This window comes from Poecilia formosa, unplaced genomic scaffold (genome assembly GCF_000485575.1).
Source record: "Poecilia formosa unplaced genomic scaffold, Poecilia_formosa-5.1.2 Scaffold261, whole genome shotgun sequence".
Taxonomy (NCBI): domain Eukaryota; kingdom Metazoa; phylum Chordata; class Actinopteri; order Cyprinodontiformes; family Poeciliidae; genus Poecilia; species Poecilia formosa.
In genome coordinates this window covers 676357-692443 of record NW_006800200.1, presented here as the reverse complement: position 1 = coordinate 692443, position 16087 = coordinate 676357, and the positions used below count along the sequence as shown (strand labels likewise).

At 40.7% G+C, this 16087-nt stretch overlaps 2 protein-coding genes across 4 annotated transcripts in view; one reads left to right on the top strand and one right to left on the bottom strand.

Moving 5' to 3' along the window:
- The window catches only part of phlpp2 (PH domain and leucine rich repeat protein phosphatase 2), a 35764-nt gene extending 27446 nt beyond the window's left edge, over positions 1–8318 (top strand). The window contains exons 12-19 of the mRNA XM_016680892.1: positions 579–734; positions 2313–2513; positions 2649–2811; positions 2915–3045; positions 3341–3454; positions 3917–4111; positions 4188–4419; positions 4506–8318. Coding sequence (XP_016536378.1) covers positions 579–734; positions 2313–2513; positions 2649–2811; positions 2915–3045; positions 3341–3454; positions 3917–4111; positions 4188–4419; positions 4506–5771 — 2458 coding nt within the window. The 3' untranslated portion in view covers positions 5772–8318. The remainder of the gene's footprint in view (positions 1–578; positions 735–2312; positions 2514–2648; positions 2812–2914; positions 3046–3340; positions 3455–3916; positions 4112–4187; positions 4420–4505) is intronic.
- A 1465-nt stretch (positions 8319–9783) lies between these two features.
- On the bottom strand, positions 9784–14721 carry marveld3 (MARVEL domain containing 3). Of its 3 annotated transcripts, none has more exons than XM_007570453.2 (4): positions 14243–14721; positions 12782–13033; positions 12594–12685; positions 9784–12200 (listed from the first exon to the last, which is right to left on the bottom strand). In XM_007570453.2, the coding sequence occupies exons 2-4, from the start codon at positions 13018–13020 to the stop codon at positions 11590–11592; spliced, it is 942 nt and encodes a 313-aa protein (XP_007570515.1). In that variant the 5' UTR covers positions 13021–13033; positions 14243–14721; the 3' UTR covers positions 9784–11589. The 3 variants fall into 3 exon arrangements, with proteins under 3 accessions (XP_007570515.1, XP_016536381.1, XP_007570517.1); XM_016680895.1 differs by having other exon boundaries at positions 12782–13030; positions 14315–14721; XM_007570455.2 differs by having other exon boundaries at positions 12782–13030; positions 14243–14316.
- Between the last annotated feature and the right edge of the window lie 1366 nt (positions 14722–16087).

Here is a 16087-nt window from a genome sequence, read left to right as displayed (position 1 = left end):
ATCTTGCATAAGTATTCATCCCCTGAGACTTTGTTCACATTTTCTTCATGTTACATTCACAGACATCTGCATATGTGAAAGACCAGCATAAAGTAGTGCATAATGGTAAAGTGGATGGACATGGATACGTTAGTTTTTTAGGGTTTTTTAATCATATAAAATTCTCAAACATGTGGCATTTTAGCTTATTTTAAACTGATAACTCTTTGCAAAATAAAACCCAGTGCCTCCAGAGGTCACCTAGTTAATAAAGTCCACCTCTGTGCTGCTGAACATCAGTATAAATGCAGATGTTGTGTGAAAGCCTCAAATTTTTTTGTCAGGGAACATTAGAGAACAAACAGCATCATGAAGACACAGAAGACAGGTCATAAACTAAGATGTGACAAAGCGTTATAAATTTTGCAAGGCACTGTATTTGCTTCAATGTTCTTCATGGAGCGCCGCAATTGCAATTGTTGACCTTTGTAGCTTAGAAAAAGCCGAATCATGCCCGGCTGTGAATTCAGTGATGAACGTTCGGTGTCTGCAGCTGGATATGTATTTGTCCTGATTTCTCTCTGTAACGTCTCCAACAGGTTGCTGAACAGCTTAAGTTTGAGGAAGCTGCTGACGGGGAACAACCGTTTGCAGAGAGTGCCTGACCTACTTGACCATATTCCTCTGGAAGCCCTTGACCTGCAGCATAACAAGCTCAGCGAACTTCCAGAGGGTCTCTTTTACAAGGCCTTAAAGTTAGTCTTCTAACCTTTTAAAGAGGGTGTTTGCCCTGAACTCTTTATATGATGGCATTATGACCCTTCGCCCACAGGTTCCTCTGCTTTACTACTTCTTACTGGCAGTCTGTGTTTCTGTGAACGGTTACCGTAAAGCAGCACCGTATAGATTTGTTGGAGCAAATGTGGTCAAGATCAATGCAGCTTTCCCAACCATAACTGGAGCATCTTTTGCTTCCTTATTTCCGATGTGGTAAACCACTTAACACCCATTAGCTGTTGAGTTGCCCTGATGCTCTTTACTGTTATGGCAGTGACTTCTGAAAAGAAATTGATCTCCTGACATGCTGTCGAGAGCTGCAGAACACGCAGTGAACTGCAGCTGCAATCAGGACTGACGGCGGCATGAAATGCAACAGAAACCGAAAAGGTTATCGCCGTTTGTTTTACCTGCCTTCCTTTGTGTAGTAAAAAGCCACACAGATAGCGAGATCTTAACAGGCTTTTAGTGTTTATGAGCTTCTCCTCAGCAAAGACCGTTTAAAAAAACATGACAAGGTTCACATTTTACTGCATCAAGTTTTATTGCTGCTCTGTGTGTGATACACCACCAGTAATGACTTAATTACGCCTGTTACATAAGATCTACTGCAGTTCAAATTACTGCCGCCCTTCACTGTGCAGCTTAATGAATATTCAAATCAGTCCTCCACTTGCTAGGATGTTTACCTCTGTGATTAACTATATCTTCTGCAGCGCATTTAGGGAAATAAAAAGGAAATGATCAAACCTGGCGGCCATTTATACATCTGTCACTTTTATTTTGCTGGATTTTGTACTTGGTCATAACTTTTATTAGTTGTTAAACGATTTAATATACTGTATCGAATAAAAATATTAAAGCATATACTTCATGATATAAATCCAAAGTTGAGTCCTTATTTATTCAGAGCCATAGGAGATTTTGATTTAGAAAGATTTAATTTAACCAAGTTAGTTTCTGATATGAAATTAGAAAAAGAAATGCATAAATCAAAAGACAGTAAAACATAATAAAAAGAATATACATTTTTCAAAATTCTATAATTTTTTATGCAAAGTTTATTTTAAACATTGGTATGTCACAAAATTATGAATACCTAATAGCAAATTTTTGCTATTAGGTATTCACGTCTCACAATTGCTGATCGGTTTTTTGTTTGTTTCCCCTTGTTAATCTTTGGTAATGAACTCTGAGTCTTTCAGGTTAGAAGGCCTCCTGACCATCGCCCTAATGTTTAGCTCCATCCACAGATTCTGCATCAGACTCGAGTTTTGACTCCTGCTGAGTCACTCCAAAAATATTAATATCGCCTCCAGTCAGAAGAAAGATGGTGTGAAAACAAAAATACTGTAAATCTTTGTGAGTCAATGAAACAAATAGACACACGTACCAAAGTATTAAATTACTCTTTAGTGTAGCATCTGAATAAATGATGTTATGTTTGCAGAGCTTTTGGATTGCAGTGAAATATCAGTGGAAGAAGTAGCAGATCAGACCCAGATTAGGTTTTTCTGTTTTTCTTACTTTTGTTTTTTTTTTTTTTGTCTTCCTAGCCTGAAATACTTAAATGTGTCAGCCAACGCCTTGGAAAGCATTCCCCCCAGCAGCCAATCAGAGGAGAGCCTCAGCACCCTCCAGGAGCTCTACCTGACCGGGAACAATCTGAACGAGAACTGCGGCGCTCTGTTGGTCGGACACCAGAACCTGCGGATCCTTCACATCGCCTACAACCAGCTGCTCTCCTTCCCAGCCAGGTGTGTTTGCCGCCTATCACAGCTAACTGAGGTCACAAACGGCTGCCATTTTTGTTACTAGTACTTAAAAGTCTTCACCATTAATTGTGATCAACCAATGGTTTATATTTGATTGTGTATTTCTCCTGTTTCCAGTAAGCTGAGTAAACTGGAACTGCTGGAGGAGCTAAATTTAAGTGGGAACAAGCTGAAGACGATCCCCTCCACGGTGTCCAGCTGTAAGCGGCTGCACACTCTCATCGCACACTCGAATCAAATAACCGTCTTCCCAGAAATCCTCAACCTGCCTGAGATCAAGGTCAGACCCGTTTCCTCTGTTGCTTTTACCATTTCAGATTTCAGATGGTCGTCCTCAGTGTGCTCCAGCTCACATGTGCTTTTGAATGTTTTTTTACGCGCAGCTTGTAGATCTAAGCTGCAATGAGCTGACTGAGATCCAGCTACCCGACTCTCTGCCTGCCACACTGCAAGAGCTGGACTTGACGGGCAACAGCAGCCTGACGCTGGAACACAAAACCCTCAATCTGTTCAGGTGAGTCACGGCATCCGGAGCGGCCAGCGGCATTTTCCCCGTTTTAAAAGCCTGAAATTAAACACTTTGGATTCTGCAGCCTTGAGGCGCAAAAACGTAAAACCAAAATGGGTAACGGTTCTGGAAAATGAAAAAATGAGGAAGGGACATTTCTCAGAAATCACACATTTGAAGAGTAAAACAAAAAAGCAACACAAAGAAATAAAGCGAAACTCCAAACAAATTTTTTTATGCATTCATTACACACCTTGTTCTGCAGCGTTTCCTGTTATTTTCTCCTTTTCTCCCCCTGCAGCCACATTACCACGCTGAAATTAGACCAGAAATCTGCCGCGATGCCCGGAGACTCCCTGGGCTCCTCGACTCTCTGGAAGCACGGTTACTCCGAGATGAGAGGCCAAAGAAATAAGTGTGTTCTTCTTTTGCTTTTCCAAGATTTGTTTTATTTGCAGGGAAGGACAGGCAATTACTTTTTGTAGACTTCATTTATCATAACAGAAACTAAATAAATTATACAACTAAATCTGCTTTAGTGAAGGACGCGAGTGCAGATGCAAATATTGTTGCTCCTCATTAAGTCTGTATTTGTCGAGCTTTATCGTTTTTCTCTTGTGAAGTACCAAAATATAAATCGATTCCTGATTTGGTGCATTGGATATAATGTACGACACTGAACAAAATTTATAAAATAAGTTCTAATTTTCTTTTTATCAAGGAGTCACTCCTTTTTTTGTAATTTTTATCTTTATTGACTCGTATTTTTTCTTTTTTTGTCCAGTTTTAGAACAAGGAGAGTTACTGCCAAATGTCTGAAGTTTACGGAGTCACTGTGTCACTGTTTTGATGAGGTGAATCTGCTTGTGTGGAACAGGTTGTGTGTTTCCGTGCTTGCCGTGGACCGTTTTGGAGACGGTGGCGAAGGTTGTTACGGGATCTTCGATGGCGACCGCAACGAGGAAGTGCCGCGCCTCCTGCAGTGCACCATGGGAGACGTGCTTTGCGAAGAACTCCAGCACTCCTGTGTCGACACAGTGTACATGTGCAACACCTTTCTCACCTCACACAGGTAAGACAAGCAATCTGTTTATTGTGTTTGCTGTTTATCAGAACACTTTATTTCTAGTTTCTTTCCTGCTGAACAGGAAACTTGGCATGGCCGGACAGAAACTCGGTGCGTCTGCCTTGTTGTGCTACATTCACCGTGAGACGTCGGAGCCCGGGAGCGGCTTCAGCCTAACTGTGGCTAACGTCGGTACATGCCAGGCCATTCTGTGCCGTGATGGACGGCCTGTCCAGCTCTCTAAGGTTTTCAGCTTGGAGAACTCCACAGAAGAGATGGAGAGGGTTAAAGTCAATAAAGCCATTATAACAGAGGTAATGCTCACGCTAAAATGTGATAGACATAGATTCTATGTGTAAAGATGCTACGCAACGTTTCTTTGGCACCATCTCTTTTCTAGGACAACAAAGTGAGTGGAGTGACGTGCTGCTCTCGCCTATTGGGCTGTTCCTATCTGTCTCCTTGGGTGCTTCCAAAGCCCTGGGTGTGCACTGAGCCGCTCTGTGCCAAGGATGAGTTCCTGATCCTGGGGAACCGGGCCCTTTTCGAGCGCGTGTCCTATCAGGAGGCCGTGTACACCGTGCAGGCCGTGCGGGATCCACATGCCGCCGCCAAGAAACTGTGCTCCCTTGCCCAGAGCTACGGCTGCAAGGACAACATCGGAGCTGCGGTGGTGTCGCTGCGTGTCAGTGAGGACAGCTGCACTTGTGAGCCGCCGGTGTTGAACGATGAACTGCGGGGTCCGACCCCGGCCCCTGTGCCGGTGTCCGTGACTCCATGCCCCAGTGATCCAGGAAACATCTCGTCTAGCAGCGGCATTGGCACCGAGTTCAGCAGCGAGACGTCGGCCTCGGAGGTGGGCAGCGAGGCAGGGTCCACCGCTTCGGATGAGCACCCGTCCTCTGGCCCTGCGTCTCGCCCAGAGAGGCGCTGCAGCCTCCACCCGGCTCCTGCGCTCTGCGGGATCATGGTGCAGGGTCCAGCTCCGACGAGAACTCACCCCGGTGTTTTCCAGCGCCAGCCCTCCAGTGCCACTTTCTCAAGCAACCAGTCTGACAACGGCTTGGACAGCGATGACGAAGCTCCACTTGAGGGTGTCATCTCTAACGGTAGCAAGTTGGAGGTGGAGGTAGACATTCACTGCTGTGCTTTCCAGCTCCGGCCGGGGGCCCCCGAGAGCCCGAAGGAGCTGAATCTGGAAAATCGAAACGGTAAAATGCGCAGACAGAACAGCGTGGTGGTTTCTGCTACAAACGGCTGTCTGCTGGCCGTATGTGGTAGAGAGAACGGAGACCTCAAGAAGTCACCTTCCACCTCCAGCCTGTTCGGTAAGAAACTGTCCAATGGTTCTGTGGTGGCCCCGGAAGACAGTCATAATATCATTGAGGTTGCCCTGGAGGCGCCAAAGAAAAAATCAGGCTACTTCACGGCCCCGGCTCAGCAGGACCCGGAGGACCAGCTAATTGTGCCCCCCGGTCTTGAGCAGGAGGTCAGAGAGCAGCTGAAAGGCCAGAGCCTTCTTGTCTCAGGCATCTCCACACCGCCAACCCCGGTGAAAGATCCACCGTGGGATCAACCACACCCTCCTGCATTTGCCTCCACCTTAGTTCCAGGGCCGGGCCTCGCTCCCGTCCTGCAGCAGGAAGTCTACGATACCGCCCTCTAGGACGCTGAGACGGCCGTTTGGCTTCAGTTTGGATTGTGCCATTCTTGAGATGTAGGACTGTCTCCTACAGCTGGTTTAGTTGGAAGAAGTCGCCATTTGAAAAAAATGTTGAGAAGACAAGAAAAGCCTTTAGAACTCTGTTAAAAACTGATACTGTGCCATTAAAGAGAGATAAGCAGAACATGCTCTGAGTATCCGCCACAATAGGGCTGAACAAGATTTCCACACGTCCAACATGTCAACAGCATTTCCCTTTACTTGGAAAGTTAAGCAATCTGATGGATACAGAAAAGATTGTGGTCAGTCTCCCCACCAGGAACCCAAAGGTGTCTCAGGTCCTGCAGAGATCGATTCGTGCCGAAGCTTGAAAAAGTGCCTAAAACGGACGACACATCAGAGAGCTCAACGCATCCAGGTTAGGAGTTGGGATGAGAGTTTGTTTCAGTTATATTCAGACAGGACACGGTCTTTGTGAACACTCGATGTCCATGGACACCTTTCTTACGGCTACTGAAGCTTGGCCCGTTGTTGTCCTTATTTAGCGCAGACAAATATGTTGAAAACTTGAGTTTTTAATCCCATAATCCCATCAGAATTCAGCCTAAAAAAAAGTCCAGCTTTGCTCAACCCCAAACAACTTCCAACTACATTCAAACGTTTTCAAGTGGATGTCTTTTCACCATTAACTTTTCAACCACAAGTTCGTGACGTTTAAGCAGAAAACGATGCTATAGTTTCCACGTCTCTTCAGTGAAAGTTTTCTTGTGGGATAATGCTAGCAGATACGACTCTCCTCTCTTACGCAAAGGGAACTAGGGTTAATCTCTTTACCCAAAAGGTACGTTTTAAAGGTTTTTATTAGTATGGTGTTTTGTTTGATTTTTAAAGAGAGAGATCTCATTCCTGACCCAAAGGTCACATATCATACCTCTAGATCTGGAAGTCAACTTTAAAAAAAAAAAAGAAAAAAGAACCGAAAGAACTTAAGATGTCATCAACATGTAAAGACAAGAATAACTGCCTTTATGTTGTTCAAATTATTAATTTGGGTTTTATTTGTTTAGAATCTGACAAACTGGATGAATCATTGTAGAAAACACTCTTGAGGGAAAAGCTTTGAGTGCACTGCGGACCTCTTATGAGCCGTTTGACATGAAGATATTCAGCTCTGGTGGGCTGAAGTGGGAGTGACAGCAGAATAATCAGTGAAGATGAATCTCCATAAAAGCTGCATTTCAGAGAAGAAGAACAAATATTTTTGAGTTTTGGCATTTTGAACACATTCTGATTGATTTGAACAAATCAGTCAGATGGCAGTTGAGTATAAAATGATGTTTTATCTATCTTCTTATTTAAAGTCTCTTTTTATGTGTAGACAGATTATTCTTATTTATTAATATTTGAGGCTGCTGATATTAGTCATGTTATACAGCGATGCTGTGAACAAACTTGTCATCTCCTTGTCATTTTCTCACATTTACTCCATGCGTTGATTTTTTTTCCCCCTCTATTTTTCTGCTTGTTCTGTCAAATAGTGGACTTGGATGCTGCTTTGCCAAACTGTGGTGAGAGGAAATTTGTCAGGACAAGCTGAATGTAAGAAATCAATCATAGCTGAATGTGAAACTTGTAACTCAGACACTTGACTTTACCTGAACAACATTAATCAGAACAAATATCTTTGGTAAAGAAAATTCGAACAATGTTCAAAGTATTCATTCCAAGCTTTCAGAAATTTTTGAAGATTAAATCTTAGAAATAGAGGTTTGTCGAGATGTCATTTGAAATTGTTATTTTTTTTTTCTACATACATTTATGTGAGGTATTGTTTTTTTTTAATCATTGGTTAATGCGTCTTTAGATGTCAGAAAACACAACCAAAAAATACAAGCGTAAAAATATGCGGTACTTGACACCAGAAGGACCTTCTTATTAAGTTGGTCACTCAGAATATAGAATCATTTCTTCCCCCCTTCAAAGCTTTAGCATCATGTATCATGATAATATCGTGCACACAGAGCCCTCAGCAGTTATTGGCACCTAGTAAATGGTAACTGGTCCTTTATCGAGTCCAGAGGACCCCAAAGTACTGACTTCACACTACATTCAGTAGAAGCCTAACTTCAAAATATTATTACTTAAGAAGTAAAAGACTACTAGTTAAATCTAGTAACTCTGATCTACTTTAAAAAAAGAGCTACATATGGATTTAACAAGTCTCAGTTAGGTGTAAGAATTGCCGGGGTTGCCATTAAGTGTCGCCCTGGTAGTTTTGCATAAAGCAATTATTTCTTACGGTATTTGACTCCACAGGATAGATGCACTAAGCTGGAGGTTGGATTTCTCCATTTTCTGTTTGATATTTGCTAGTGGAATAAAAGATTTTTATTTATGATGATATTTACCTTCAGTGCCAGAAAATCCTGAGGTTGCTGTACCCATGGGTAACTGTATTTATGATACCTAAATTATTAGGGGAAACTCGGTATCGTACTGCCCTAGAAACCTCACTTTATCCAGCTCCGAATGCCTCCAACGTGTTCAGCTGGACTTCTGTGGTTAGATGTAGTCCAATGTTTGCTGTTGGCGGTTATTATTGTGTTAGTTTCACAATTTTCCTTCTACTTTGACCCCAATTTCAGTAGTTTTGGAATTTCACGTGTTTTCAGCTGGAACTATAATGTTTTTGCCTTAAATCTCCTCTAAGCACTCTTTAAAAGGAGAAGTCCTTTGAGTTGTCCGTCTCTATTCTGTTTTCCTAAGAATCATCTTTAAAGGCCAGCTCATACTATAAAACGAAAAATCTGAGAAATTAGTTTCTTTTGCATATGTAAGAAAAAAAGTCCTTGCCAGATGCTGTTTCAAGGACAAACTACAAGAACGTCGGTCCTGGGGTGATTTTTATTTTTTATTTTTTTCTGTTTTCCAGAGCATGTGTAGGCCTTAAGTGTGAGGAATCCTCAGTTTCCTGCTTGCCAAGTTGTTGTACCTTCAACTAAAGTAACTCTGCTATGAGCACTTTGTACAAAAAAAGAATTAAATCTGCTGTCACGTGTGTTACACTTAATGTTTAACAGTTTAACAACAGGTCCCTCAGTCACACACAACATTTCTTGTAAAGGAAACCACTGACAGTAAAGCGGAAGGTAGTCGAAAGTAATATCACCAAACGAACGGTAGTTTTTGTTGTGCTTGTCACATTTATTTACAAAGCTTGTTTGTGTCTGTTTCCTTGCAATCACACATCATTTTTATGCTGTCTTTAACTTATTTTTTATCATTTTCACAAATCAGACTGAACATATTCTGTTGCTTATATTCATGGCTAAGACTTGATCAAAAAATGTTGAGCTTGTTTGTTTTCTCTATATCAAAATCTCCCTAAAATATAATACAAAAAAAGTATAGCTTCAAATTGTATCATGCATATTATCAAAGCCCTTGAATTATTTTTCTAAAGTTATAAAAAGTACAGATTTTACCTACAGAGCACTTTGCTAAAGCTAATAATGAATTCTTGTCACTTTATCGACCTGTGTCTGAGCTGCCAAACACGTGGGTCTCTGTGGTTCCGACGTCCACGATGCATCTGGCGTCTGGCCCGAAGTCAGCGAGACGTTCGCGGACGCTGCAGACATTCTGAGACAGATTATGATTGTGCGAGTCAACAGAGGAGAGCTTGAACTTTCCCAGAGGTTTCACAAAATGGTGTGATCTTTTGAGTTCTCTTGTAAAATATGCAACATGTCAAGTGTAAATATAAATGTGATGAGACTGACACTTTGCCGCCCGAAACCACATTAAGTCCTGTCACTTAAAATGTCTTAATATCGAGTGCTGTGCGTGTGTATGATGTCGTCGGGGTTGTGTTTATATGTCTCACTGAGCATTTTTTTTGTGAGTCTGCCCCGTCCATTTGACCTGCTGTCTTTTGTGGTTTGTTGCCGGTCCAAAAATGAATATGACATTTCTCTGTAGTGTTCTCCAAACTAACTAAACCCATTTTTGACATCAGCTTCAAGTATGTCTTATTTTTGATGAGGCAGTTGTTGTGCACTGAAATCTGTCTGGAACTGGATGCACAGAAACAGGAAGAGGGAGCTGTTGAAGAATGTGCTTTGGTTCAAAACACTTGGCACAATACTCCTTAAACATTTCTAAGAAGAGTGAATTCACATTAAAGCAGACTGCATGGTTTTTTCTCGTGATTCGTTCATTTGGAGTAGTACTTCCTCTTTGCACATCTAAACAAGCTTGCAGAAGTATCTGTGTTTCTGTGTAGTGTGAAGTGCATGCATGCCTGTGTGACCAATGGTTTGACTGTAACTCTGTGTGAACTGTGAACGAAACCGATCAGAGGCGCTCCAACTGTATAACACGTGACCAAAGTAGCCACTGTCTAATGTCATGTTTCCTTTCTGCAGATTGTTTTTTTTTTAAATGCTTGATTTTTATTTTTATTTTCTCGATGCCAAGAAGCTTGATGTTTATTTTTGTACTTCATTGTATCATGCAAATTTCTATTACCCTCTTGCTACAGAATTGAAAACTATAGGGATTCCTCAGAAAACTGTCACTCGTTAGGGCACCATTGAGGGTGCTAACTGTAACTGTATTTCATACTGGAAGCATGTGCTAAACACAAAGTCAACTGAGAAACATGTATATACAAAATATGGTTTATTTGTATAAAATGAAGCATATCCAATATATTTTTTTCTAGCATGCTGATTGCTGCTAAAAATTTATGTTGAGTAATAAACAATAACATTGTTTAGGAATGGAGCTAACAAAGAGCACTTTTGCTGTTTTTCAGAGACTTATGCTCATATGAACCTTCTGTGAAATAAAAGATAATCATTTTTTTTTATTTCAGATGCTGCTATTATTATTTTCAGTTTTTAATGATTTTTTGGGGGGGGGGTTTCAATTAACTTTAAGCCAAGTAGCAATAAAACTTTTTACTGTGAATGGTTTTGTCCAGCTTCATTTTGATGACCATGTTTTATGATCATTTTTAGTTGCTCTACACGAGTCAGTCAAAAATGTCTATTTGAAGACAAATATCAAATGTCTAAAACATAAGGAATAAAAGGGCAGGATGGTTTGTATATGTGTATTCTTGTGCTTATATATCAATTTATAATTGAGTTTATCACCAAAACACACATTTTAGACAAAAAAAATATATATATATTTGCTGTACAAACAGTGGTTTAGCAGTTTAACCTCACACATCTAATGTATCTGTTAGCTTAAGTTAAAGGCTTTTGTCTCTACAAGCCACATGTAACTAGGCTTTAGATTTCTGCATGTTTTTATTGCTTAGGTTCATAAAGTACATGCCACCTACTGGAGAAGCTTAGAATTGCAACCTTCAGTCTACCAAAGATTTAAAGACTCACTGTTATAAATGTGAATCAAATCAACAAAGCTACACATAAAACTTCTTGTGTAAATATTTTCAAACCACCAGAGTAGCTCTTTGCATTGTTAAGATTTCAAGATGAGGTTAAAAAGGTTGTTTTATGTCAAAAGAGAAGCAATCCTAATATTCCTAAAAAGTATTTTATCCGTTTAGGGTTAGGGTGACTCTAAGTTGTTTTTCAATTACCTCTTTTTACATGCCAAAAAATGAAATTGTATGTACACTCATCTGGCTGTTTATTATGACATTTACAAAAAAAATAAGAAAAGAACATCAAGAATAAAAAAAGTATTCCAACTTATATCAAGAAATTTAGTACATAAAAAGACTTAATGGAAATCCCTTCCAATCTGTTAAACATTTTCTCTAATATGAGTAAGAAAAGCATGCTTAAAAATAATTGTCCTCGTTTGTTCTTTCATTCTTCTGCTCTCGCATTGATCTGAAGGCTCTGACTGCCAGCACCCCACCAAAGATGAAAACAAAAGACCCTGCCACTCCAAACAATCCTCCTGCGATGTCTGCACCATTAAAGCTGCACTCAAAGCCCTTGTGTCCTTTGCTCTTGTACATCTGCTCCCTCTCCTGACAGATGGGGTTTTGGTAGGTTTCCTGTATTTTAATAAAGTAGAAAGCCAACCCAGCAATGTAACCTAAACCAATCAGAAAATTCACAACGGCCTCCACAAGCAGCGCAATGGGCCAGCGGTAGGAGACCCTGAAGACCCCCAGGCCAAACATGACACAGGCGTATGCCATCAAAATCCCACCGCAGGCCATTGCATAGACATACGGAGGCCGCTTGAGCTGGTGGAAGAGGCGGTCCAGCTCCTTGACTCTGTCTGCATCGGCTCCAGTGAAGGCGCTGGCACCTCCAAAGTAATAAGCGTAGATTCCTCCGAGGCTGGCCAGGTCGCGGTAGCCCCCGTTGTTGCTGTACGGCACTCCGGCGCAGATTATGATAAGGAGATTCACAGAGATCTCCATGAGCTGGCAGATGCCTGAAAGACATGCAACAGAGAGCAGCGAGATCACAGTTTTGACTCCGACCTCCGTGTGGCTTCAAAAGTTAATACATTTACAGCAAAAATGTCAGATTTCCAGATCTTTTCTCTGACGAAAGATCTTTGCCTCACTGGAAAATCTGACTTTGTCTTAGAGAACTCTGAAATCCAATGAAAATCTAATCAGTTTTGATGCAGTTTAGGAGTCTGCATTTAAGAACATTCTGTAAATATTAAATGTAAACATACTGAAAAGTAACACAATAATGTGGGGCATCATTCATTACAGTTTTGTAATGAATGAATGAATTACTACACAGTAATATACAGAAATATTGAACTGTAACAAGCTTGAGCATCACAGAAGAACCTCAAAGGGAACATACTTACCTCTAGAGGTCAGCATGTACCTTAAATTGTACACGGCTTCTCTGTGCTGTTGTTGATAAACCTCATGGTGATACACTGATGTTTCTCTGGGCCTTCAAAGACAACACCATTTTATTTAGAGATGTACCATGACCTTCACTGCGATGTAAAACAAAAAAAAAAGTCAAGCCTTCATCAAGTTTTCTTACAGTGTTGAGGGCCTTTCATGAGCAATGTATGCAGCTGACCCCTTATGACCCGTTGTCACGTCTCTCTTTCTGTTCTCTTTGGTTCTTCTGTCACTGCTGAACCACTCCTCCACGCCTCCTGGGTTTTGGCTGCGTCTCTGGGTATCGTACAGAGAGTGCTGTCCCCTGTGTGAGTAATCCCTGCTCTTGTACTCTGCGGACACATCACTCCTCTGATGGTGTCTTCCCCTGTCTGGCATCTCCTTTTACCTGCTGAAGAAGATTATGGACATGAATCCTATTACAGACTCCAATAAACGGAGTGGATGGTCGGCTTGTGCACAAAGAAGAAGCTTGCAAGACACAACAAGCAGCAAAGCAGCGAGGTGGAATATCTACAGTCAAAGCCCTGCCACAGACTGGCGACCTGTCCAGGGTGTGCACCGCCTCTCGCCCGAAATATCTCGCTGGAGAGAGGCACCGCCCTCCCGACCCTACTAGGGACAAGTGTGTAAGAAGATGGATGGATGAATGAATCTACAGTTAAAACCAAATGTATAAAAACTTTAACATTTTTTCCTCACTAATTTACAATAAGTCTAAATGTTTTCTGGATCGGGTCAGGTAGGATTACCAAAAAAGATTTATTTGCCTGATGCCAGCATAATGACAAGAGATGTCCCTGGATTTTGTGAAGCATTGACTTTAAACTTTATAGTTTGGCTATATCCTTATGTGACCAAGGTTTGGTGGATTATTGACCTCTTCTTTCTTACAGAAATAAAGAAACCGAGTTAGTGTTGTAGGCCACTTTGCTCACTTCTTTTCTGGTCTAACACAGACGAGGTTTTGTGGTAGACGTCCCAAAAAAACTGATTTTGTTGACCTGAATCCACTTTGTCATGAATTTGCTGGTATGTTGGTCATTGCTTATTTGAAACACCAACTTGTGATGTAACTTTAACTACTTCTCTGATATCCAGAGATGTTGCTTTAATGTCATTTTTCTGAAGTGCATCGGTTTCTCCTGCAGCAAAATAGCCCCACAGGATGATACGGCCACCTCCGTACTTCACAAGTGAGATGGTATTGTCAGGCTTGGAACTTCTCCAAACGTGGTCATTATAATGAAACGACTAAATTTTACTTTCATCAAACCACAAAACGTGGCCCCAGGTTCAATGCATTTCTCTCTGAGTGCATTTTTAAAAATAGTAATCTGTTTTGTTTTTGTTTTATGTTGCTTAGAGTATTGGTGTCTTTCTCTTTGTCTACCCTGCGGGATGAAAATCATACTCGACAGCTTCAATCAATATGACGTTAGCAAATAGTGATACTGTTATTACAGCTCGTAACGCGCAGAAACGGAGGAACAATCAGGTCAGATTAATTAGCTTTTTGTTCTAAAACTGACATGGTTGTGGTTTTATCAAGAACCTAACACATAGTTTGTGTTTCCCCTAAATCCCGTCCTTAACTCACCTTGTTTTCGCTTAGAGCAAAGCAGCGCAATCCACCTGTAGCAACTTCCTGTTGGAGATCTTCTCCACTCACCTGTTCTGCGTCCACGCCCACTTGATGTGAGACGTCTTTGTGTTAGGTGTGTAACTTCATCTCCACTGACTGAATCATGAGTAGGACTCAGTCAGGGCCAGTGCCTCCACACGTGATGCATGAATGCATTCATTTGTTGATCAAGGCAGTATCACCAAAAACAGTTTGTTTGTTTGTTTGTTTTTTTTCCATCAGGTTGAATTTGACTAAATAAGGAAATTAGAGCAGAATGGAGTTAAATTACTTTTATTTTTCATTGTATTGTCTATACTTTGTTTGAAAACCGCAAGAAGACTTCTGTACACACTGGGATTGGTGATAAAACTAACTTCTTTTTGATTGAATTAACTTCAAAAGTCCAAAGATTTGCGATTCACGCCACAACCCGGACACAGAGCACGAGGTCAAGCGTCGTGCTAGTGAGTGTAATCACGTTATTCAAATCACTTCCGCATAGGAAAAGATCCCTTTCAATATAAATGTCACTATGACGTCATTTACTGTCTTATTCAAATGAACCAATTCTTAACAGATTTGTTTGCATATATTTACATGAATCAGCACCATAAAAACAGCTTGAGCTCTGTGTCTAACTGTGATGTCCTAAATCTGATAATGTGTTTTACAAATATAATTTGAGAGACCATCTTAATAATGATTTGTGGTCATTTCGAAGAGATTTTCTTAGTCTACCACACTGTCCTGGTGCCCCCTCATACCCATTCTCCACCATAATAAAGAAGTTTCCAAACAGTTTATAATATGGCCCATATAGGCAGTTGCCCAGGATGGAAAGGGGATGGTTGAGACTTAAAGACTTAAAAAAATTATTGCTCCTGATATGATAACATCAATGTCTTTGCAAGATCAGTTTTAAAACAAGATTTAAAAGAGAAATCCAGCTAATTTTTTACAAAAAAGGAGCCTGTGATTTGGTGCTAGATGCCTCGTGTACCTTACTAATTGCAGTTTTAAACCAGTAAAGAGAACACTAAGAGAATTAGATGCTCTCTCTCTCTCTCTCTCTNCTCTCTCTCTCTCTCTCTCTCTCTCTTTCTTCTAAAAAGTCTACAAAAGACTATTTATTATGTCTATGGTTTTGGTCACTCTGAAATTAAAAATGTTTGCAGGTCCTTTAGGCAAACATTGCAGACTGGGTTTGGGCAATAGCAATGGCATCATAGGAGTTATTTTAATGGTTGGATGTTGAAATGCCTATATCACAGGGGCATGTTTTAATTTTTTGATTTTTGTGGAATTTAATTACTTGAAACCATTTAAAAACTATTATGTGACAAATACCTAAATCAGACTTCAGCTCCACTCCTTTCTTTTGTTTTGGTGAATTTCAGTGACTGTGTTAAATCTCCATGTGCAGTCTCAAATAGTTACTTTAACACTTAAGGTACTGCTTTTTCTATGGATGAAGACAACATTTATAGATCTATGAATGATGCATCATTTATTGCAAATAGCTTATGTGAACAACAAGAACTAAAAACATTTAAGTTTGCATCTAACTATCAGTGTAAACAGTTTGTGTAAGAGTAAAAGACAAAAGGGTATCCAAACCGGTTTTGTCCAAGGGGCCTACATCTTCCTAAATCCAGGCCTGGTGAATGTAAAATACTGACTTGTCAACCTCTGGGTAGCATTTTCGCTTATATTTGGTGAATACAGTGAGTACACAAAGTAAAATCAGCTCTTATTTTGTTTTCAAAACTTCTTTATTGTGTTCTAAATCTAATTACACCAACCTGTGAGTTTTTCCAA

What these genes read in the sequence shown, in the direction of transcription:
- marveld3 (XM_007570453.2), bottom strand. Translation starts at nt 13,020, where the DNA reads ATGCCAGACAGGGGAAGACACCATCAGAGGAGTGATGTGTCCGCAGAG. An exon ending in CATGAAAGGCCCTCAACACT is followed by an intron (nt 12,686 to 12,781) that starts GTAAGAAAACTT and finishes TTGTCTTTGAAG; the next exon opens with GCCCAGAGAAACATCAGTGT. An exon ending in GTACATGCTGACCTCTAGAG is followed by an intron (nt 12,201 to 12,593) that starts GTAAGTATGTTC and finishes CATGTCTTTCAG; the next exon opens with GCATCTGCCAGCTCATGGAG.